Source organism: Schistocerca cancellata, chromosome 6 (genome assembly GCF_023864275.1).
Source record: "Schistocerca cancellata isolate TAMUIC-IGC-003103 chromosome 6, iqSchCanc2.1, whole genome shotgun sequence".
Classification (NCBI taxonomy): domain Eukaryota; kingdom Metazoa; phylum Arthropoda; class Insecta; order Orthoptera; family Acrididae; genus Schistocerca; species Schistocerca cancellata.
The window spans coordinates 725,031,475-725,054,583 of record NC_064631.1 but is presented as its reverse complement, the minus strand read 5'-3'; the positions used below and the strand labels follow the sequence as shown (position 1 = coordinate 725,054,583).

Below are 23,109 nucleotides of genomic sequence, written 5' to 3'. Positions count from 1 at the left end.
TACCGTCAAAAAAGCTATCATGGATATCAGATCAGCATCTGCTGGACGTGATGGCATCACAGTTCAAATGATGATGTTTATTATTGACCAACTACTGCCCACTATAACAGACATTTTCAATCACTCCTAACCACAAGTGTTTTCCCCGACGCCTGGAAACAGGGACTAGTTAACCAACTACCTAAAACGGACGTTGCCGAGGCGCCCTCTGTTTACAGGCATATTGGCAATCTTCCTGCACTGTCCAAGGCCTTAGACTATATAGTCCATGGCAAGCTTACATACTACCTAACTACAAATTATCTATTAGATGAATACGTATCAGGTCACTGGAAACATCGCAGCTCATCATCTGCCTTGATAAAGGTAACAGATGACCTGAAGTCTGTCATGGATGCACAAGAGGCAACTGCCATGTGCCTCTTAGACTTCAGCAAAGCCTTTGACACTGTCGACTTCGGCATTTTACTTGCCTAAATTTCTCGCTACGTGCGGTACAATGGTTTCGCTCTTACATGACAGTGTTCGCATTAGGTTTTATAATATTTTCCTTGTACGTCAAAGAATTGTCATCAGTTTTGCCCTACTGCAAATACGACATGTACGCTGATGACATACAGTTGTATCTAAGAGTAAAACAAGTATCGAGAATCTCTTTACCGATCTGCGTGCAGTGTTAAAATGGGCACAGGATGCAGGGTTAACGCTCAACCCATCCAAAACCGAATCGGGACTGGTTAGTCATTGTAAGTCCTTTAGCCCGAATCATCTGGAACCCCTACCGTCACCGAGCGGGGTGGCGCAGTGGTTAGACACTGGACTCGCATTCGGGAGGACGACGGTTCAATCCCGCGTCCGGCCATCCTGATTTAGGTTTTCCGTGATTTCCCTAAATCACTCCAGGCAAATGCTCGGATGGTTCCTCTGAAAGGGCACGGCCGACTTCCTTCCCAATCCTTCCCTAATCCGATGAGACCGATGACCACGCTGTCTGGTCTCCTTCCCCAAACCAACCAACCAACCTCTACCGTCTTTAACTCTAAATGGGATAAATATCAACTTCTCTCCTTCAGCAAGAGTCTAGGAGTAATAATAGATGAAAATCTAAATTCGACTAAGCGTGCAACTGCAATGCACAAAAGGCGTGGGCATCTATTCATGCCCCACAAAAATAAAAAGAAACTCTTCCCTCCCGATGTGAAAAAGAAACTTGCACGAACACTTAAACTTCCAAATATTGATTATAATGACATTATCCTGCAAGGTATTTCTCATAAAAGCTCACGGCGCCTAGAACTGGTTATGAATGTGTGCGTTCACTATATCTATGATATTCAGCTCTTCGATCATGGTTCACAATCACACGCACAAACTGTCATGACTGCGTGCAGACAAGTGCAGAGATTTTCATACCCACCGTCTTGTCTACTGTTTTATCAAAGAACATCGTCCTTCATATCTCTCCTTGACTATAGCACGTGTGTCTGAACAACATAGCAGAAAGATTCGTTCCCACCAGAGAAAGCCTTTTTTTGTCCCACTCCATTGTTTAGCCACTTTCTCGAAATCCTTCTCAGTTGTGCAAACCCAACTCTGGAATAACGTCCTACACTATATTAGAGAATTGGATAACGTCTCTAGCTTCAAAAGACAGTTAATGAAATATCTACTAAAGCAACAATAGGGATTGCCATTGTCCCTGTATGCGCTCATTACCTTTGTACATGATTTTTTTTCAACCACATCTTCCTCTTTTCCCAGTATTCTTGACTGGTGTAGTCTCTCTAAATTTCCTTCTTCAAGAACTCGCTGTATCAGAAAGTATCTCTCTTTTACGCCTATAAATTCTTTTTGTATCATTATAACATCATTTTTAGTGGCAGCAGCTGCAAGACTACGGGTACTGTCAACATTAACTTCATTAGTTCATAGTCAGTATTATTTACTCAAATTATCACTTCAAAAACTCATATGATTTTAATACAATTTACCATATTAAAATTGTTATTACCTAGGAAACTATGATGTAAAAAGTTACTGTATGTGTGAAACCCTGGGCTGGTGTAAGAGATGGCCTGACGCCCTAATTGGATCAAATAAATAAATAGATAAATAAAGAGAACAGGATGTACATACATCCAGCATCTCTTCCTGAAGCACTGGATCTATTTCAGCAAAATTTGATAGACTTACTGCTAGCTCTACGAAAACAAGCACTGTTTGGGTTAGAGCCTCCTAACTCACGCAGGAGCCAAGATACAGATAAGAAAGGCTTTTAACCACTGTCATGTAGGCTGACCTGCACAACAGGTATTTTGTACAGGTAGTATTGGCATGCCTTGCAGGGGCTACACATATGAATGGGCATGGCGGAGCATAGAGATGGGAAGGATGAGGGAGATAATGAGAAGGGGAGGGGATAGGGTGGACAGAGAAAGGAGGGAGGAGGATACTGGTGGCCAGAGCAGGTGAAGGAGTTGATGGATAGATAGACACACACACACACACACACACACACACAGAGGGAGAGAGAGAGAGAGAGAGAGAGAGAGAGAGAGAGAGAGAGAGAGAGAGAGAGAGAGAGAGAAGGGGGTGGGAGGAGGGGAAGGAGGAGATGGATAGAGATCGAGGGAGAGAGGACCTGAGAAACTGATGAGAAGGAGATTGGTAAATAGAGGGGGATAGAGGAGGTAGACAGAGAGAAAGGAAGAGAAGGAGATAGACAGAGTGAAGGGGCAGACGGTCAGGAGATAGGGAGGAGGAAATGCAGACACATATTAAGTGGACCATAGATACATATACAGGGCGACAGTACAACTCATAGTTGACACAGTGTACGTAAACTCCTCACTGTTGGGAACGTTTCGGATAGCTTTCAACTAAGAAGCGCTACCGACTACAAAGTCAAAAGGGTATCTGTCGGTGTAGCATCGGCAACAGGGAGATACTTCCATATCAACGTAAACACAGCGCGATCAACACTGAGGCGTTTCCCTAGAGAGGTTCGTGGCTGCAGCTCACCCGACGTCGCGGCCAGGCACGCAATGCAGCAGCAGCAGCAGCAGCGCCCTGCAGACTGCGGTGGATATACACCTCACGCCACTACGACAACAGGATTACGTGTAAGGTAATAACACACGGATAGCTTTCACTTTTGTGTTCCAACATAGCATTCTTCAACCAATACAAATGTCGTACATTCCTCACTGCTGTGCTCGTTGCACACATCATTGTACTGCCAGGCACAAGACAAAACATACAGAAGTATGGCCTGTCGACACAGCTCCACCTACACCTTCATTACTGACACGTAATGTGACTGGAGCAGCCAGGCACGGTTAGATGCAACACCCACTCTTCATCTCTGGCATTACATTAGCCCAACACGACCACAGGACAAGAACTTCTCAAGTACTCATCAGGTGATATGTCCGAGTCGAAGCATTTCCTTCAAAACAGTAGAAAACACAAGTTCTGCTTCCAAATGACATCTGCCGGCGCCACTGCAGTCACTGAGCGGGCCACATTTTCCTCTACATTTAAAGTACGGAGGTACGTTTATCACCTGGCGGGTTTGCTGCTGCCACCGCAAGGTCAGCCACCGAAATTTCTTCAACTGTACTTCATCCCGAAGACGAGGAAATGGAAACAAACGAGAGGCGTCCGTACGTTTCAGGAACAAGTCGTGAAACTGTGCTAAGCTTACAAGGAATGTTGCACAAACACACCGATCTCGTCAAAATGATGTTCGCAACTGTGTTGGAACGTGTGTCAACGGTAGTCGCACGGGCAGGTCGGCGGCCAGCACGCGAACACAGACAGCGCTCCAGCGCACCACGTGTATCCGAGGCTGCGCTGCTTATCTCCACAGGCGTTAGCGATCTCTGGGGCAGTGAACTGGTGTGCACTGCACAAACCTATCGATCGTGCGACGTCTAAAATACCCCTTGCTGTTTCCTCATAGTGAGGATGACTATCACTTCAGAGTGAGACAGATGACATTGCGAAATGGTGAACCTACCAACAAAAAGTGTCTGCTATGGAGTTTTATGCATACCGGCTTATGGTTCAGTATCCTTCTCATCGAAGTGCTACTCGAGGAAAGACCGCAGGAGAGCGTCTATGGAGTGCGTCAAATTGGCCCAAACCGGTGACTTTGTGTTTAGTCTTAAGGACAGATAAAGTTCGTCCTAGTACATTCATGTTTAAATTGGATGATGGTGGGACATCAGCTGATATAATTTTTGTTAAAAATGAAACTCTTCCAGCTGTACTTAAGATTTAATATTTATTTGGCTACTAGTTTCGACGTTTCGTCAACGCCGTCTTCGGGCCCTATATAACACACCATACGTAAAACAAACAATGCGAGACATCAGTAGTCTGTGAGCTATTGTACAAAATAAATATATTATAAACATATTATCTAAAGGATGGCTTCATTAAAAGTAGTTACATTTCGTTCATTTTCATTAAGATGCAATTTCCCTTGAAATATCAATTTATATGGTACAAAGAAGTACAATTGAGGTTATATGTACACGATTATTTCGATTACAAATCAATACCTTACATTTGAATAAAATGTGAGTATATATAAGTCTAAGTGACAAACGGTTACTGTTAGAGATAATAATATAGGCATGAAACAGTACTGAAATTGTGTTGCAAGAGAATAATAATACCCTAAACCCTTTTTTGTGTGCACAATTCAACTAACAGGAAGGAAAATATGCATTGCCAATCAGACCTATGTAAGGTATGATTCCATTGTTTGTAAATAGTGAAAGGTGGTAAAGGTGGAAAGGAGTTACGTTTGCATAACACTGTATCGTCATCACTATGAATGTTCCAGAATGAGATTTTCACTCTGCAGCGGAGTGTGCGCTGATACGAAACTTCCTGGCAGATTAAAACTGTGTGCCCGACCGAGACTCGAACTTGGGACCTTTGCTATGTCCCGAGTTTGAGTCTCGGTCGGGCACGCAGTTTTAATCTGCCAGGAAGTTTTACTATGAATGTTGTTGTTTAAGTACCCTTTTTCAATAAATGAAAAGCACCAGTTTGCTTTGTAGAACAAAAGCAAACTGGTGCTTTTCATTTATTATAATGTTGTTCTACCAAGAACCGACGAAAGATTCAGTTAATACCCTCTTTCACTTTGTTACTTTATAGCGATGACGATACAGTGTTATGCAAACGTAACTCCTTTCCACCTTTCCCACCTTTCACTATTTACAAACAATGGAATCATACCTTACATAGGTCTGATTGGCAATGCATATCTTCCTTCCTGTTAGTTGAATTGTGCACACAAAAAAGGGTTTAGGGTATTATTATTCTCTTGCAACACAATTTTAGTACTGTTTCATGCCTATATTATTATCTCTAATAGCAACGGTTTGTCACCTAGACTTATATATACTCACATTTTATTCAAATGTCTGGTATTGATCTGTAATGGAAATAATCGTGTACATATAACCTCATTTGTGCTTGTTTGTACCATATAAATTGCTAGTGTCAAGGGAAATTGCATTTTAATGAAGATGAACGAAATGTAACTACTTTTAATGAAGCCATACTTTATATAATATGTTTATAATATATTTATTTTGTACAATAGCTCACAGACTACTGATGTCTCACATTGTTTGTTTTACGTATGGTGTGTTATATAGGGCCTGAAGACGGCGCTGACGAAACGTCGAAACTAGTAACCAAATAAATATGAAGTCTTAAGTACAGCTGGAGGAGTTTCATTTTTAATAAAATAAAGTTCGGGTGAAGATAAGGGAGCTTGAAATAATAGGCGAACTGTTGCAGTAGAGCCATGCAGAAGTAAGCGAACTTTCAGATGTCTGCAAGCGAATGCGCGGACGGAGTTGTGGCCTCATCCCCTGCTAGCACAAGGACTCGGCAAAAGCAGTGATGAGCTCCACGAAGACCCATCTTCTGACTGCGCGTGGCGTGGCGTGGCGTGGCATGGAATAGAGGAGCGACGCGACGCGAGACGATGCCAGTCAATAAAGCTCGGCCCGCCAGTTTTCGTACGTTAGTAACCAGCGGAAAGGGCGGATGATGCGGAGATCGTCTGTGAATTACAGACGAAGGCGAAGAGGAGCCATAAGCTCCTTTTTTTTTGTTAGGTGGTTTATGTCGGTATAACGTGCAGCCAGCCACCTTTTCAACTTTACTCCTCCGTTGACCAGTTTTCGAGACACTGCAGCCTCATCATCAGACGGAGGATTTACAGAAACTTTATTTTGTGGCCCATGTGCGACCAGTCGCTAGGATCATGGTTTTGGTGGAACTAAAGAAATTTAGGCACATGTTAACGGAATGTTTACGAAACGAAAAGGTCATTATTTTTAAGAATATATACGCTGCACTGTCTCCTGACATCGTAACTTACGACACTACTATTATACAACCAGTAATTAAACTCATGTTCACAGGTAGAGCTTTGATTGTCCATTTGTGCCTATCACGTACGTCTGCAACTCTTTCACATGTTAGTTCACGTTGCAGCGGAACAGCATTACTTTTTCATGTACTTAGTGTTTTGTTAATTTCTGATATGATTTATTAATGATTATTTAGTAAGGAATATGGAAAGAGATTATAAAAGATGGTAAAAGTATATTACAATTACTACTTAAACTTTTATTTCGTTGTTACATATTTAAGAATTTAAAACAACCTGAGTTCTTCTTGAAGAGTAATATTCAGCCAACCATATGGGAAGCCGTTACGCCTGAGGACTGACAAGCTTTGTCACTTGTCGTCCAATTTCAGCAACTCCTTTTCTGTGAGAGAAAACGCTCAGGAGGTTGAGCCACTGGATAGTCCGATACACGGCTGGCAGGTGCGCCGTGTCGTTTCCGTTTCTGAAATGCCTTTTCTACGGGATGAGGCACACTGAAGTGATGGCGGTAGCCAACTATCGGTGGTTGAGCGATGTCACGTAACAGTGCGCTCTTCAGTATTTTAATATCCTGTGTTAACATTGAGCAACTAACGCAGGAAGACGATAAATAGTACTTCTGCAGTAATACGTCGTCTCATGCAAATTTTAACTGCGGATGCAAGACATTTCCAAACTAAAATATGGTTTTGCAAGAATTACAGCGTCTTACTTCGAGAATGGTTCCAAAAGTTCGACATTATGCCGTGTTTGGTCTCTCTAAATAATGTGGGACGTGAAGCGCCATATTCTCAACTGCACTGCCTCTGACAAAATTAACTACTCAGAATTTATTTCGTTATTATCCTTGTAAATGAAACAACAGCACCCTAGTTTTCCGATAAACGCTGCGGAAGAAACATGATGGTCTAATCAGTATTCAGTCGGGTACAAACGCTGTTAACATTCATAGGAGAGTCCAGTTTACTTTAAAGCAGTTTTTATTCGTGAGTCCGAAGTTAGATTAGATTAGATTAATACCAGTTCCATGGATCATGAATACGATATTTCGTAATGATGTGGAACGAGTCAAATTTTCCAATACATGACATAATTAAGTTAATTTAACAACATACTTAAGTTAATATAACAACTCTTTCATGTTTTTGTGTTTTTTATTTTTATTTTTTTAAATATTTTTTTAAATTTATATCTAAAAGTTCCTCTATGGAGTAGAAGGAGTTGTCATTCAGAAATTCTTTTAATTTCTTCTTAAATACTTGTTGGTTATCTGTCAGACTTTTGATACTATTTGGTAAGTGACCAAAGACTTTAGTGCCCTTTCTGTGCCAAAGTTAGATTTAATCTTGAATAGTGAAGATCATCCTTTCTCCTAGTATTGTAGTTATGCACACTGCTATTACTTTTGAATTGGGTTTGGTTGTTAATAACAAATTTCATAAGAGTATATATACTGAGAAGCTACTGTGAATATCCCTAGATCCTTAAATAAATGTCTGCAGGATGATCTTGGGTGGACTCCAGCTATTATTCTGATTACACGCTTTTGTGCAATAAATACTTTATTCCTCAGTGATGAATTACCCCAAAATATGATGCCATATGAAAGCGACGAGTGAAAATAGGCGTAGTAAGCTAATTTACTAAGATGTTTATCACCAAAATTTGCAATGACCCTTATTGCATAAGTAGCTGAACTCAAACGTTTCAGCAGATCATCAATATGTTTCTTCCAATTTAATCTCTCATCAATGGACACACCTAAAAATTTGGAATATTCTACCTTAGCTATATGCTTCTGATTAAGGTCTATATTTATTAATGGCATCATACAATTCACTGTACGGAACTGTATGTACTGTGTCTTATCAAAATTCAGTGAGAGTCCGTTTACAAGGAACCACTTATTAATTTTCTGAAAGACAGTATTGACAATTTCATCAGTTAATTCTTGTTTGTCAGGTGTGATTACTATACTTGTATCATCAGCAAAGAGAACTAATTTTGCCTCTTCATGAATATAGAATGGCAAGTCATTAATATATATTAAGAACAGCAAAGGACCCAAGACTGACCCTTGTGGAACCCCATTCTTGATAGTTCCCCAGTTTGAGGAATGTGCTGATCTTTGCATATTATGAGAACTACTTATTTCAACTTTCTGCACTCTTCCAGTTAGGTACGAATTAAACCATTTGTGCACTGTCCCACTCATGCCACAGTACTTGAGCTTGTCTAGCAGAATTTCATGATTTACACAATCAAAAGCCTTTGAGAGATCACAAAAAATCCCAATGGCTGGTGTTCGGTTATTCAGATCATTCAAAATTTGATTGGTGAAAGCATATATGGCATTTTCTGTTGAAAAACCTTTCTGGAAACCAAACTGACATTTTGTTAGTACTTCATTGTTACAGATATGTGAAGCTACTCTTGAATACGTTACGAATGACAGCCGAGATTGTAGCAAAGGTCACGCTGTTTATCAGCCGCGACCAGCCACAACTTATAATATATGACAAGAGTTCACTACATTCACGAACATAACAGACGGTACATGGTCATCATAAAGTAACAAAATTGCACTTTGTTTGTTAATCTTTAACTGCTGCGTACTATTATTGTTGTGTATCGGGCAGTCAAAATGGGAAAGATGTAAAAAAAGTAAGCAGACTGTTTATCATTTCAAAAGCAATCTCCATAACTATTTATATGTTTATCCCCTGTGAGGAAAGACGGTTAATGTTTTCATGGAAAAATGTGTGTGTTTGCCCACGGAACCATGATTGTACCCAGTCGTGCACCCCTTCCTCCATATATCTTTGTTCGGGATTCCAAAAATATGTAAATTGCGTGGAGAGAGCTCGAGACTGAATGAAAGATGTTTAAAGCTTTCCCAGCGAAGCTTCTGAAGCATAAACCTTTCCTTGAAGGTGGTACACTTGGGTTTGATGACAGCTTCTGTAGAGCAGGCGTTGTGTCCTTGGAATTGGATCTCCCATTTCTTTATTCACTTGGTGTGAAACATTCTCACTTGCAAAAATATTATTTGGGTTATATCCACGGCCCCATCTTCCACTCCGGCAGGAGTATGGTAGCTTTGGATAATGTATTAGGTTCAGGCCTTTGCGTTCTACCTAGTTTTCAAGGTCCTCTCCGCTTTGGTCTGTTTCTCTCTAACCCCACGATACACTGTGGCAGTTAAGATCTCCCACGACCATCTTCATTGGCTGCGAACAGAAATTATCTGATTCCTTGGAACTAAATACATTATTCTGGGGTATGTACATGGACGTTACTGTGTGAGACTGTGTTGCTACAGTCAGTACTTCTGTGTCGTCGTCTTCAGTTACGTTTGCGGACGAGATATTCAGCCCTGGTTTAGCACTGCCACATTGCGCGCTGGTTCTCTTAATGATTATATAAGGTCATTCCGCTTAATCTTTGGCATTCTGTCATTCGGGACTCTGAGTTTCCTGGATGAGCAGGACTTGACATTTTATTTGTCTTACAAATGTTGGATAGTTGTATTTCTTTCTCTAACGATATTCTTTCAATATTTATGGAAATTGTTTTAAGAGCTGGGTTTTAAAAGAGCCTTTTTCTTTTATAATCAGGTGTAATGTTCTGGTGGTGGAAGGATCTGCCGTTGGGATTAATTCCAGCGTTTGTACTTGATGGTGCTCTTCAATTTTTGCAGTGTCCACGTGTCGCTGTGCGTTAATTGTGGCGCCGTGTTTCAGAAGTAGATGAGCAGCGGGCCCTTGCAGTCAAAGAAAGAGGTTCTAAAGACTTTCCAGGAACTGGCGACCCTTTTGCTTCGACTTCAATGCAGAAGACACTCTGAGAAGCCCTTACACATCCTCCGTACAGTCCCGATCTCTCCCCAAGTGATTTCCACATTTTTGGAGACCTGAAGAAAGACATTCATGGGGATCGACTGCGGACGAAGCGGTGCACGCCTGTCTACAATTATGGTTCCGGTGGCAATCTGAAACATTTCTCCATGAAGGCACTCACCGTCTCGTCTCACAGTAGGATAAATGTATTAACAGTTACGGGGTTACTTTTAAAATGGTAAACAGTTTACTTACTTGTTTTCTATCCGTCAAGTTTTCATTTGACCGCCCCTGACATAATGTCATGGTTCAACAAACAAAACCTCAATTCATGTACAATTTTATATAATCATTTACGTCTGTCATATACTCTAGTAGTTTATTAACTCTTTAATTGTGTATTGAAGATCTCACTCTGTTTGTTTACTTATAATTTTTTGTGCATATTACATATATAAATACGAGGGCTGGAACTTTAATAGTGGCAACTATTTATTCACAGCGCGTACAAAACAGATACGTGTTTCAAAGTTTTACTGACCTTCAAAATAGTCACCAGCAATGTGTATAACCCTTTGCCAGCGATGTGAAAGTCGTAAGATACTATTAGCAGTGCCAGTTGTGTTGACAGTTCGAGCGGCGCGGTCTCTTATCCGACGATTTTGTAGCAATTCTGAAGCGAATGCCTTGAAGTGTTTCCTTCAGTTTAGAAATCGAGTTGAACTTACGAGGGCCTAAGTCAGGGGAGTGCAGTAGGTGGTATAGCACTTAGCAACACCATCAGTTAAACAAATCAGTAACAGCTTGCACTGTACGTGCTTGAGCGTTGTCCTGCAAAACGATGGTCAGGTCCCGCAGAGAGTGTCATGTATGAACAGCAAAAATGTGGTAAGCGATAAAGTTTCTCCGCTTCATCATTTTGTGGGGGTCGTCCGCAAGAAAAAGTTTCGTGAAGGCTTGGAATTGTGTGTAAAGTTTGTTGCAAGTCTCTAAATATTCTCATTCTTAAATACTGGATGAGTAACATACGAGTATTCGCGCTTTGTGCGCTGCACTACTTTTTCACCCCCACCCCCACCTCACCCCTTTGATAGGTGAGTGATTCTTACCCTGACAGTGATTCTTTCCAGACAGTAACTGATGTGTGTAGCAAGTTTGGTTGAAATCGGTCCAATGGTTTAGGAGGAGATGTGGAACACTCGTACATATATAACTTCATCCGTACATCCATTTTTGTACGGATGAGAGACAAAGACCGCCAAGAAATCTAAACATAAAAATTACTTAAAACATAGATGAATTGAGGCGCAATATACCAACATGATACTAGATACTGCATGAATCATCGCTATTGAGGCGCAATATACCAACATGATACTAGATACTGCATGAATCATCGCTATTTTAAGTTTGTTTGACACGTTAGAAACGTTATTTATTTGCGTCAAATCGTCTTCTTCCTGGCCTCATCTCGTGTCTACACGGGATCGACGTGTTAATTCGGGTTTGGTGAATGTTTGCGAATTGTGTAACAGACGCGTGACGTGGATACCAACCCGCTATTCATCTAGTTGGATCTGAGAAGCCGCCTAAAAATCACCTTCAGGCTGGCCGACACACCGACTCTCTTCGACAGTTCGCCGGCAACATTTGATCCAGGGCAGGCGCGCCTCCCCATGTCCCGCAAGCGGGCGCTTTAACGCGCTAGGCTATCCGGGCGGGTCAATTACTCGCGTCAACACCCAGTAATAATACATGGAAAATAGAATTATAAAAGCCCAATGTATGGATTTATTGACAGTATAAAATCGATATATTAATATGAATATTACTTTTACACAAATATCGACATTTTCAATATTTCGTTGTCATCTGAAGCTACCTGCGAACGTGTTGGTACGTGCTACTACGATCATAATCATTCGTAAACATTAGCTCTGTGTCGTAGCGTGCAAAATGTTAGTTTCAGCCTCCCTTTCTGTTGCAAGTGTTGGCGAATGACGTTGCACATCCGCCCCACGGCAACGAATTTCAGTGTCAGCGCCACGGTCCCCGGCGTTTGTGTGAGCGCGCCCAGCGCTAGCAGGCAGCGGCTGCCGCTCACGTCGCTCGCAAAGCCCCTCGCTGTGGGTCTTACACCTCTACACAGCAGAACGTGTGTTTTAGTTAAATGACTCGCAGTGACGCTTTAACTATGGGAACCCAACAAATTGACAGTCCGGAAGAATGCAAGGGCATACCATTTCCAATACGACCATACTTCGTAAACCTCGCTGGCATTCAAACAAACCTTGGTAGAGGGCAGCCTCTTTTTTTCTGAACATGTGGTGAGGGATGTATGCGACTTCACTGAAGAAAGGCGGATACCAGTGCTGCCACCGCCCGCTAACTCACCTGGCTTACGAATATCTCAAAGATGTGCCTCGTCGACAACTTAATCGCGGTCTTGCAGCAATCACGGTTAATGACTTGTGGACTCTCATAAAAGTGTTGTGAAAAATTTCTCAGGAACATACTCTGACTGCCCTTTGTTTTGCTGCCACGACTTTAAGTCTTTGTTTTCACCACGACGTGGCATTGCACCTATACTACCACAAGGGAACATGACTGAATCTTCAATGTTTCTATTCTTACTTGGCTAGATAGTAGGCTGACTCGAATCTTTCTATTTCTAAATATATAAACTTCGAGAAATTTATTTCGCACGCAAAAATAAAATGGTCATTTGACGTTAATAATCTTTAAGATTACATCTTGCCTTGTCATTGTGTAATTAAGTGTGAATGATAATGCTAATGACGGAGCGGTTATATTTTCAGAGGAACAGTAAAATTCGTTTGGTCGATGTTCTGAGTGCCGAATAATCTGGTCGAAGTCTCTCCGATGAAGCTGTAGTCCTCGACGACCCTGGTACCGTAAATCGTCTTTACTCTTCTCGCGTTATATCAACCGGAGTCTGTCGTTGTGCAATGACAGCAGCTTAATGAAAATGGTTGGCAGTCCCGCACATATCGTAATTTCAACAAGGGAGCAAAACTGAATTGGTGGTTGGAAGAAGGGAATGAACACCAAAAATAATAAATCGCGATTTCGCCGAATTCGAATCATGAAAGGGTACATGTAACTATGGAATACAAGAAAACCAACTCGTCAAGCCTTGAAAACCAGGTCTGAATATTCCGTAAGTTGGAAGAAGGAAACAAAGACTGGATTTATTTCTGTTTTCCAACTACCGCCACGCATGGCCAAGAGACAGCAGCTGGGCACGGAACAAGTTTGTTCTTGCTCCATCTGCTGGATATCTTTCTAACTAGTTAGTTTGCAAACAGTTGGTTAATGTGATTACGTGTTCGTGTAGAGCTTCCACTAATCACTAATTTCTTCGTACTACAACCTATATAATGCCATCGATTTCTGAGAGTGTTTCTGAAGTGGCTTCATCGTCAGAAACAAGCGGAAAAAAGGAGTTTACAATGTTCACTTCTATAAACTTGAAGTACAGAAGAGGCAGGGTCTTCTTGCTCAACAATATGTGAGTACCTGCAGGGGTAACACAATTCCTGCAAACACCAACATTTCGTGTTCTTGCATGGTGAAATGTACAGACAACTTCCCTCCTGAAGAGAAGAAATATTTTCTAGATAATTTATATGATGGACGAAACAAAAATGAACACGGTACATTCCCAATGGGTCCGATAATACGACACGATTCAAACCGCCGTCGTTCAAAGAACGAAAACCCTAAGAAACGAGACAATGTTTTCGATTTCTTTGTTCTGGACAATCCCACCAAAAGAATTTAAGTTTGTAGAAGTGCATTTTCCGTTTTATATGTCATAAAAAATAAAGCGCTTTTCTGTTTGACTATTTTAATTGCTTCTGGAAAATCTGCAATTGATACGCGAGGTAAACATATGAACTGGGGTAATGTACAAATACTAGGTGCTATTGATGATCATATAAATGAGCTCCCAATACACCATTCTCATTACTGCATTAAGTGCTGAGCTGGACATAAAAACTTTGCACCGCCTGTTTTGTGAGAAATATCCGCATTAAGCATTTAGCGTCAAATCAAATCAGCAAATTTCTGCCCATATCCAGAAAGTGTGGCTAAAAGAGGCCCTGATGAGGTATGTAGCCTACTTTGGTTAAGGTTCAGGACATGAGTCCAACTGTTAAAGAACGTCACAATTTTAGCGACACTTGCGGTGAACAAAACCGAAATATCACGTACATACCTACAGAAAAGAAAGACTTCTACGAGGACTTAATGACCTGGCCTACTACCTCAGATCCAGCTGATTATGACGATGAGTGGTTTTTGCGTCCAAGTTTTTTTCTCTGAAACTTTCTGCGCATTCTTGGGGTCAAATAACTGATGCCCTTTTAAACTTTTCAACTATATACACTTTTCCAATAGCCTATAGTGTTATGTTTTTACAATTTTGAATGAAATATGAACGACATTATTGACTTATTTCTTCATTTTCAGTCACATTTTCAGTCAGTTGGAATAAGGAAACAAATCCATCAACATTTGTAATTTTACGAGTAAAAGTACAATACCTGGAAATTGTCTGAACACTGCAAACGGATGGAAATATTCTTATGTACGTGCAATAAGAAATAATTTCTGGTTCAATAAAAATGCATAAGTTATACTTTTTTTCGAATTTCCCAACAAACAGATTTATGGGGTTATTTCCTTCTTCCAACTGCCGATTCAATTCGTCTTGTTATAGTCGTAACCGCGTGCAGACTCGTCTGTCAAATCAATTCACATTAATTCCCATAGCACTAAGCGAAGCCTGTTGCTGCTGCTATCAAACTCAGAGAATGGTTGAAAATGATAAACGAATGGAACTCTGTAATCATAAACGTCTGATATATAGTTCTGCTATAAACTAGTAAAAATAATTAATTTGAGGAAGTTTAAGTTATGATTCTGACCAGATAACGAATATTTCATCTAATGCCGACCTTCCATAAAGTACCTCAATACAAAGACGCATCTTTTATATTATATGCTAATTATCCACATAAGACTAACATTGCTATTTTCAAAGAGTATGAGCGCTTCAGAGCACTGAAGTCGCTCGTTTCACAACGATTTCCGCAAACGTGACGTCATTTTTGATGTCATACACACAATATCAACGACCGCATGATCGGCTATCGACCTTGGTTAGCATTCGATACGGGCCTCTCACAAGATTTCATCCGCGCGTACTGGAGCTTTACAAAACCACGTCATTCTTGGAATGATTTATTATAACAAAATGACACATAATGAATTATCGACGGTTAATGCCATCATATAAGAGGGCTCTCTTAGGAGTGAGTTATTATCGTCAATAATTTACAAATTAAGATGAAACACACGTGCTTTATAATTTGCAGTATGCTATTTTAGTGTAACGGAGCATTGAAAAATTTATCACAAACGTATCACCATTATCATTAAATGTCACTTAATAACGCATCAACGATAGGATCCTTCACGACAGAATAAGAGAACCAAGACCAGAGTTAAACATTGCATGATTAAGTGCTACGGAAATGAATAACGTCGTGGTTTTTGGAGTCTAAAATTGTTGTTTCGCATCCCCTTACATGTATTTTTTCATGTTAGCATTGTTAACATGTTCTGTTACTTTTTATGAATGAAATACAAGTGTGTTCTGCAATGTTAGATGTTGTTTGCACTCCGTCTGATCTGTGAACGAATGATGAAATAAATATTTAGCGATTTCTGAGTATGTGGTTAGGCAGGAACCTAAGGGTACAGCTTTAATTGCTGCGAGTGAATCGAGGGTCAATAATATTCATATTCTTCCTCGTCACAAAGTCGACAGCCAATCGTGCGGTCGTCGATATTGCTGCTGACGTCAAAGTGACTCCAAGTTTGCGGGAATTACTGTGAGAAGGGCACTATCCCGAGGCGAATATCGCTGTTTTCCGCCCATCAGAACTTAAGGTTATTAACAACGTACTCACTACTTTCCTCGTACAGCGAGTCGATCGAATCACTAAACGCAACCGTCTTTGCTACTATGATATGGAAGGTCGGCCAAATACGAGGGCTATTCGGAAAGTAAGGAACGATAGGTCGCGAAATGGAAACCACAGTAAAAATCAAAACTGATTTGCAACGGTTATCTACACCTTCCAGCTACTTCTCTACACAGCCGCCGCTCAGACTTAGACATCTGTCGTAGCGCTGTACCAACTTTTCAAATCCCTCGTTATAGAAGACAGCCGCCAGTGCTTTTCGACAAATTTCTACTCTGGACTGCAGCTCGTTGTCTGCGTCAAAATATTGTTTTCATAGCCAGCGGTTCATCTGAGCAGAGATGAACCTCAGGGGTAGCCAAACACGGTCTGTATTGTGGGTGATCAAACACTTCCCATCGAAAACGCTGCAGGAGTATCGACATAGCCCGTGCAAAGTGCGGCCGAGAACTGTCGTGTAGAACGAACCGCATGACAGTTATGTTATGCGGATTGCATATCTAGCCACCTTTACGTTCTCACTGTGAGCTCAGAACTGAAAAGAGCGACAAGATGGGACCGACGGGAGTGCTAGACACAGTACCCAACGCATCTGTGCAAAGCTTCGTCAGATTTTCAGTGTATTTTCCATTTCGCAACCGATCGTTCCTTACTTCCCGAATAACCCTCGTAAATATGACCACCTCCTATTTTCGACATGAACGTGCAACAAGTACTCACAGACGGCAGGAGGAGGCGCTAGCAGCGGAGAGCATATAAAGCGAGTCGGGAGGGGGGGGGGGGGGGGACGCGGGAAAAGTGCAGTCGTTGTCGAAATGCGGAAACGGAGCGATTTATCTGACGTCCAAAAGGGCAGGTTCGCTGAGTTTCGGGCTAAGGGTGGAAGCACTTGCGAAACGGCTAAGTCTGTGAACTGTTCGCGTGCCGCCGTGCTTAAATTATGCCGTGCGTGGCAAAATGGCGCTATCCAAAACCGGCGCCTAGGCAACTATGGCGCAGCACGTGCCATAGATGACAGGGGTGGACGATAACTGCGGAGATGTGCAAGAGGGATTATACGTAGATCTGCTGAACAGCTGACCGCCCTAATGAACCAAGGGGCTAACAACAGTGTCTCCTCAACGAGGGTTGCTGCGTTTGATCTCTGCAGTAGGTGCCTGGTCTACGCAGCCATGCTGACTGCTGTTCATTGGCGAAGGAAGCTGGAGTTTGCAAGCCAGTGGCGCAACGGGACGTCCACTGAGCGGCGACACGTGGCCTTTTCGGACGGCTCACGTTTAATGCCGAATCGGTCAGATGGCCGTTGAATGGTGCGGCGTGAAACGTCTGAAAGCAAACACTCTGCGGGAGTGCTATTGTCTGCAGAATGTTTTCGTGGCATTTAATAGGTGATCATTCTGGAAGGCACAGCGGATCAACCCAAGTATGCTTCTATCCTTTGGGACCATGTCGACCGCTATATCCAGTCTGCTTTTCCTCAGCTTTTCCAACAGGACAACGAAGCATGTGACACAGATCGCAGTGTATATGCGAGGTTCGAAGGGCATCAGGACGAGGTAACAGTACTCCGCTGGCCACCGACCGCCCCGGATCTGAACCCAGTCGCGAATCTGTGGGACCACGTCGATAAGTCTGGATCCGCAACAGAGAAACGTAACGCAGGTAGTTACGGCTCTGTGTTCGGCATGGCTCCAGGCCCCTGTCGGTACCTTCCACAACGTCATTCTTTCTCTTGTTGCTCGTCTCGCAGCTGTCCGCACGGCAAAATTTGGTTATTCAGACTTTTGAGAGGTGGTCCCACTAATGCAACTGGACAGCGCACTACGTAGAACGGGATTTACTACATTGCCAATTCGTTCCATAGTAAATGGACTCACATCTAGAGGTTCTTGATTTAAATCTTGTTGCTCTTCCGGTTCTAATACAATGTTGCCTTTAGTAAGAGAATCAAACTGGTGCCCTGCGGCAATCCTAGGAAGAACTCTTGTATATGTGCCGCGCGGGATTAGCCGAGCGGTCTAGGGCGCTACAGACATGGACTGTGCGGCTGGTCCCGGCGGAGGTTCGAGTCCTCCCTCGGGCATGGGTGTATGTGTTTGTCCTTAGGATGATTTAGGTTACGTAGTGTGTAAGCTTAGAGACTGATGACCTTAGCAGTTAAGTTCCATACGATTTCACACACATTTGAACATTTTTCTTTCTTGTATAGACTGTTTTTCCATCAGGATATTCTCGAACAAGAACAGAAATATTAACCTCCACGTTTCAATTGCCTTAGATGCACACTATTGTAACTTACTTCCAATGCTAAATACTGTTTGTCACACTGTTGTAAATGATAGCGGTTGTCGCGGGAAGCGGAGAAAACAAGCTCTCCCGTGGCACAACACGATATTTACTACAGAATGATACACAGTTTTGTATTTGTTAGGTTTGTAAGGCTGGAAATGGCTGGTCACACATATCTAATCTGTAGGAATTCTACCGATTCAGAGCTAGGGGGCCTACGATCACAAATTTTCGGTTGTATTAAAATCGTAGCATCACTTTACACAATCTAAACGACACTATTAAATCGGTCTGACCATTCTCGTTCACACAATTCGAGCAGTCCTATTAGTACATCCGTTTGCGAGGAAGAAACTAACGTGCAATATCGCGTGCAAAGCAGAAGCGAATTTCACATATTTGTGTATCTGCGACATTCTACACTCTGAAAATGCAGCTGTGCGTCGGAACGTACTTAATTTAAAACAACAAATTTATATTACTATTTAACTCGCCGTTCGCTACACTTTCTCTGCGTACTAAAAGACCCAAAATTAACAAGCGTGAAAGTTCAAAAACGTACGTAGAGCAATAACAATGGAGTAGACACTCGCGCAGATGACGGATATGATAATCTGTGCTTTTTGGTACGTAAGGGAGACGTAACAGCCTGTAGATAGTGTGAAGTGGACGGAAAGACTAACTACACAAATTCGGATTTATTCATAAGTACCTGCGAGTTTTCGGAAGATGACTGCGTTCAACTATAAGGCAATCAGAAAAATGCCACATATCGATGGACAGGGCTTCTCTCTACGTCTCGACTCGTAACGGTCACCGCGGTGCTTCTGAACCAGAGGACAGGCGTGTCACAACATGTGGACAAATCATCCGCTGCGTATAGTCGTCTCAGTTGGCTCCTGCAGATAGGCAAACCAGTGAACAGATTTCCGAAGGGTGCTGCCGACGCGTCTTCCCAGGCAGTTCGTGTCAACGACTTCAGTTACGTAATTGCACGCACGTATTGACGTTTGCTGCGTCACAAACGGCGACCGTACCGGACACCTCTAGTGGGAGTTAAAAACTTTGAGAGGTACTCTGTCCGCTGATATATGTCTGTTTTATGCGCGTGTTTTGGTTTCCACATAGTCTCTTTCCGAAGCCTCACCACTACTAGTAGTCACCAGCTTTTTTGGTGTAATTCCTCGCTCAATAAGGACATCTTATTCAGGATTTGACGATACTAAGAATTTCTCAAGCTTCTGATTTACCTGCAGAAGAAAGAGTATTCTTCGATGTCCGTATCGTATCGTATCTGTTGTCGGATAGGCCTTCAGCCTCCACACTAAAAAATGTCGTGTGTGGAGAGTAAGTTGGAAATGTGGGTTTCACGGGGAGCGTGCCAGAGGTAAGTACTTGCAGTCCCACTATCCTCTGTGTCCTCGATGGCTCAGTCAGATAGAGCGACTGCCATGCAAGCAGGAGATTCCGGGTTCGAGTCCCGGTCGGGGCATATCAACGCCTGTAAGCAGCTAGCGGTCTGGATTTCTTGTAATTTCATTCTGCTATATCTTGTCCGCACACCTACGCAACCACGGGCGAGTATCAAAAGTTGCAATAAATAATTGAAACGATTGGTTCTGCTTCCGCAGATCACTTTAAAATGTTGACTCAACTACAATAACTTAATGTTTAATATATAAGAAACTATCAGCCTCGATTACGGTAATGAAACCAACCTGTACCTAGGTTTCAGCCCAAGTAATTGAGCCTTCTTCAGAAGATAAACCTGACTCTGTAATATGTCTACGAGGGCATGGTCTAGAAATAAAACTAAAACAGCCTGAATAGGCGTAGTCACATTTTAAAAATGCGGTCCCTTGCTATGAGCACTATGGGACTTAACATCTGTGGTCATCAGTCCCCTAGAATTTAGAACTACTTAAACCTAACTAACCTAAGGACATCACACACATCCAAGCCCGAGGCAGGATTCGAACCTGCGACTGTAGCGGTCGCGCGGTTCCAGACTGCAGCGCCTAGAACCGCTCGGTCACTCCGGCCGGCAGATCTGAACGCCTCTGTGTTTATTTGATTGTGTATTAATGCACATTCTCTTCTCTTTCCTATTATGTTGCCATTAAATGTCAGAATGAATGTTTGTTTGGGGTGTCATTCTGTTAGTAGTACGGCTGTAATGTGAAGATGCATGTAGGTACACTGGTAAACACGCACCAGTAGTGGGAAAGTGTACGTGAATTTGTAGCGAGGCCTCCCCTCCCCTTTAGGAATGAGCAGAGCGACCGTTAGGGGTGCTCCGCCATTATTCCTCACTCGGGTTACGTACGGTTGAGAGTGTGATGGAACCTGTGCTGGTCTCCGTCAAGAAGTTTGCTAATTTAATGAAAGATGCCTCTATATCATAGATTAGGTCACTAATCCGTTCTTTTCCAGTATCAACACAGTTAGGCTTACGTTATGACCACCGTTTTTTTAATTGTTTTCCGAGTATATTGGATAGTTAGAATTAACGGTTTTAACGTTAACATGGGGAACATCGTAATGCAGTTATAAGTTGTTAATCCTGTGGTATCTTCAGCATCCATAATAATTTTCCAGTTTATTTCTCAGTTAGAGAGCGTTTAACTATTAAATTTCAGAATTTGGAAGACTTTTATTGATAGCATGGGCCTCTCCCTTTGTGCAACCATTACAAATGTGGTCGTAACCGTGCGACGAAGAGTAATCAGTTCCTTATTGTATTTCCAGTTTAGTAATTGGGCGTGTGAATAATGTGAGATATTTAACGAGTTTTGCATGTGAAGTTAATTGATTTCATTTATTTTTTTCTTTGTTGGTCTCTGTCTCCACGCCGCAACGTGTGCAGTACTATTCGAAGATACAGCCACCAGCGTCCTAAATTAAATTCAGTTAGGTTTTGCATTTGTTATTGAAGAAATTCGATGTAGGTTTTGCGAGCGTTCGTGTGACGGATTTAATACGATGTATTTCATTTTTGTGTATTAGCTTTGCATATTTGTGCCTGCTTGCGTACTACCAGACCCCCGCTATAAGATTGGGTCCTAGTCTGTTGTGTTGTTCCCGCCAAAATCAGAGGGGGACACCGAAATTGGTTTCGAATAGGTTATGTTAAAATAGTAGTTGTCGGTGTCGTATGAGAACGGTAATCCCAAGAGTGACGTAACGTTCCAACGCATGCCGTGCACATAATTAATTAAGATTAGAAGGACTGCACATCATATCCTTGTAACTTAGTGAATGTTAATCTGTGAAGAACTGAGAGTAGGGGCGTGTGGCCCAATAAAAGTGATATTTAAGAAAAATCTTACTTGTATAGAACAGTAATTCCACCCCCTGTCCCATACCTAATAAATGTAATTGTGAAAGGAGCCGTCATAATACAGTAATGTGACATCAGAATTAATGAAAATGAAGATCGCATGTGGTAGTATATCGTGTCTGATGATAGTGGTGTAGATACTCTGAGTTAGCTGGGTTCTTTGGTTGCTCACGTCTCCTCCTTCGCGATATGCGTTGCGAAATAGATTAATTGAATCATCATTAAATGCGAAAACCAATTAAACTAGCCGAGTTGTGCCTCAATGATTATCTGACAAGCACTCAATTAAGGAACGCAGCGAGAGTATCCTTATATCACCGGAGTCAGGAAACAACCTTTTGAAAGATTCGAGACAGAAGAAAAATTAATCACTTGAATTGCGCATAAGTAAGAAAGACACGTAGGAACAACGGTAATCTTGCAGCAGTTTTTCAAAGACAACATTCTGACTTCGGCAGTTATCTTCACTTAAAAATCAGCAAAAAATGTTTACATTTGCATACAGACACTATGAATCTCTTATTGCTAATTTTTTCAAAAGGAGTATCTACTGTGGTGGGATTTAACGCTATTTCCTCCAGCTGGTTCGAAAGCGAGTGTCGTTTGCCCAGACCTAATTTCACCTCGTGTGTACTTCATTGCTGCTGTTGGAATTCTTCGTGTCGGGACAGTGGGTAGCTGCCTGGCTGGCTGGCGTGCACCCAGAGAGGAGGAGGGGGGAGCAGGTAGCAGGTAGCGGGGGGCTGGCGGCGGCCCAGGCGACTCACCTTGATGTGCAGGAAGTCTCGGACGTCGAAGGAGATGGCGCTGCCGTGCACGGGGGAGTCGTCATCCAGAGTGCCGTCGTAGCTTACGTTGGTCCGTACGGCAAACGCCACTGGCTTCGTCTGCAACACAAGGCGCCGAGCTCATACTAGACTCGTCTACGTCTACATCTACATCTACATCTACATACATACTCTGCAAATCAGTGAGAAATGGTTCACAATACATATAAATGATCCAGTGGGTAATGTCGGAAGTTTGGATGCAGTCATCTACAGGGTGATCCTTATTAGCCTCCGAAGCAACGTAGACGAGTAATTTAACGTAAGACAAATGGGCCCGCAAATGTCGGTACCCAAAAACTGGGTGACAAGTGTTGAACATGTGACGTCACCAGGTGAAGCACCTCGCCGCACGCGCAGCGGTTGAGCC

The 23,109-nt window shown here is 42.3% G+C and overlaps 1 protein-coding gene and 1 non-coding gene across 19 annotated transcripts in view; one reads left to right on the top strand and one right to left on the bottom strand.

The window, feature by feature from the left end:
- Positions 1-23,109, bottom strand: part of LOC126088523 (voltage-dependent L-type calcium channel subunit beta-1) — a 757,906-nt gene that overhangs the window by 220,669 nt on the left and 514,128 nt on the right. For all 18 annotated transcript variants that reach the window (XR_007519958.1, XR_007519952.1, XR_007519955.1 and 15 more), the window contains one exon: positions 22,680-22,799. Coding sequence is in view for 9 of the 18 variants with exons in the window: in XM_049906678.1 (XP_049762635.1) it covers positions 22,680-22,799 (120 nt within the window). In the remaining 9 variants the exon portion in view is untranslated. The remainder of the gene's footprint in view (positions 1-22,679; positions 22,800-23,109) is intronic.
- On the top strand, positions 19,991-20,064 carry Trnaa-ugc (transfer RNA alanine (anticodon UGC)). The gene has a single exon. It is a non-coding gene; the product is annotated as a tRNA-Ala (tRNA).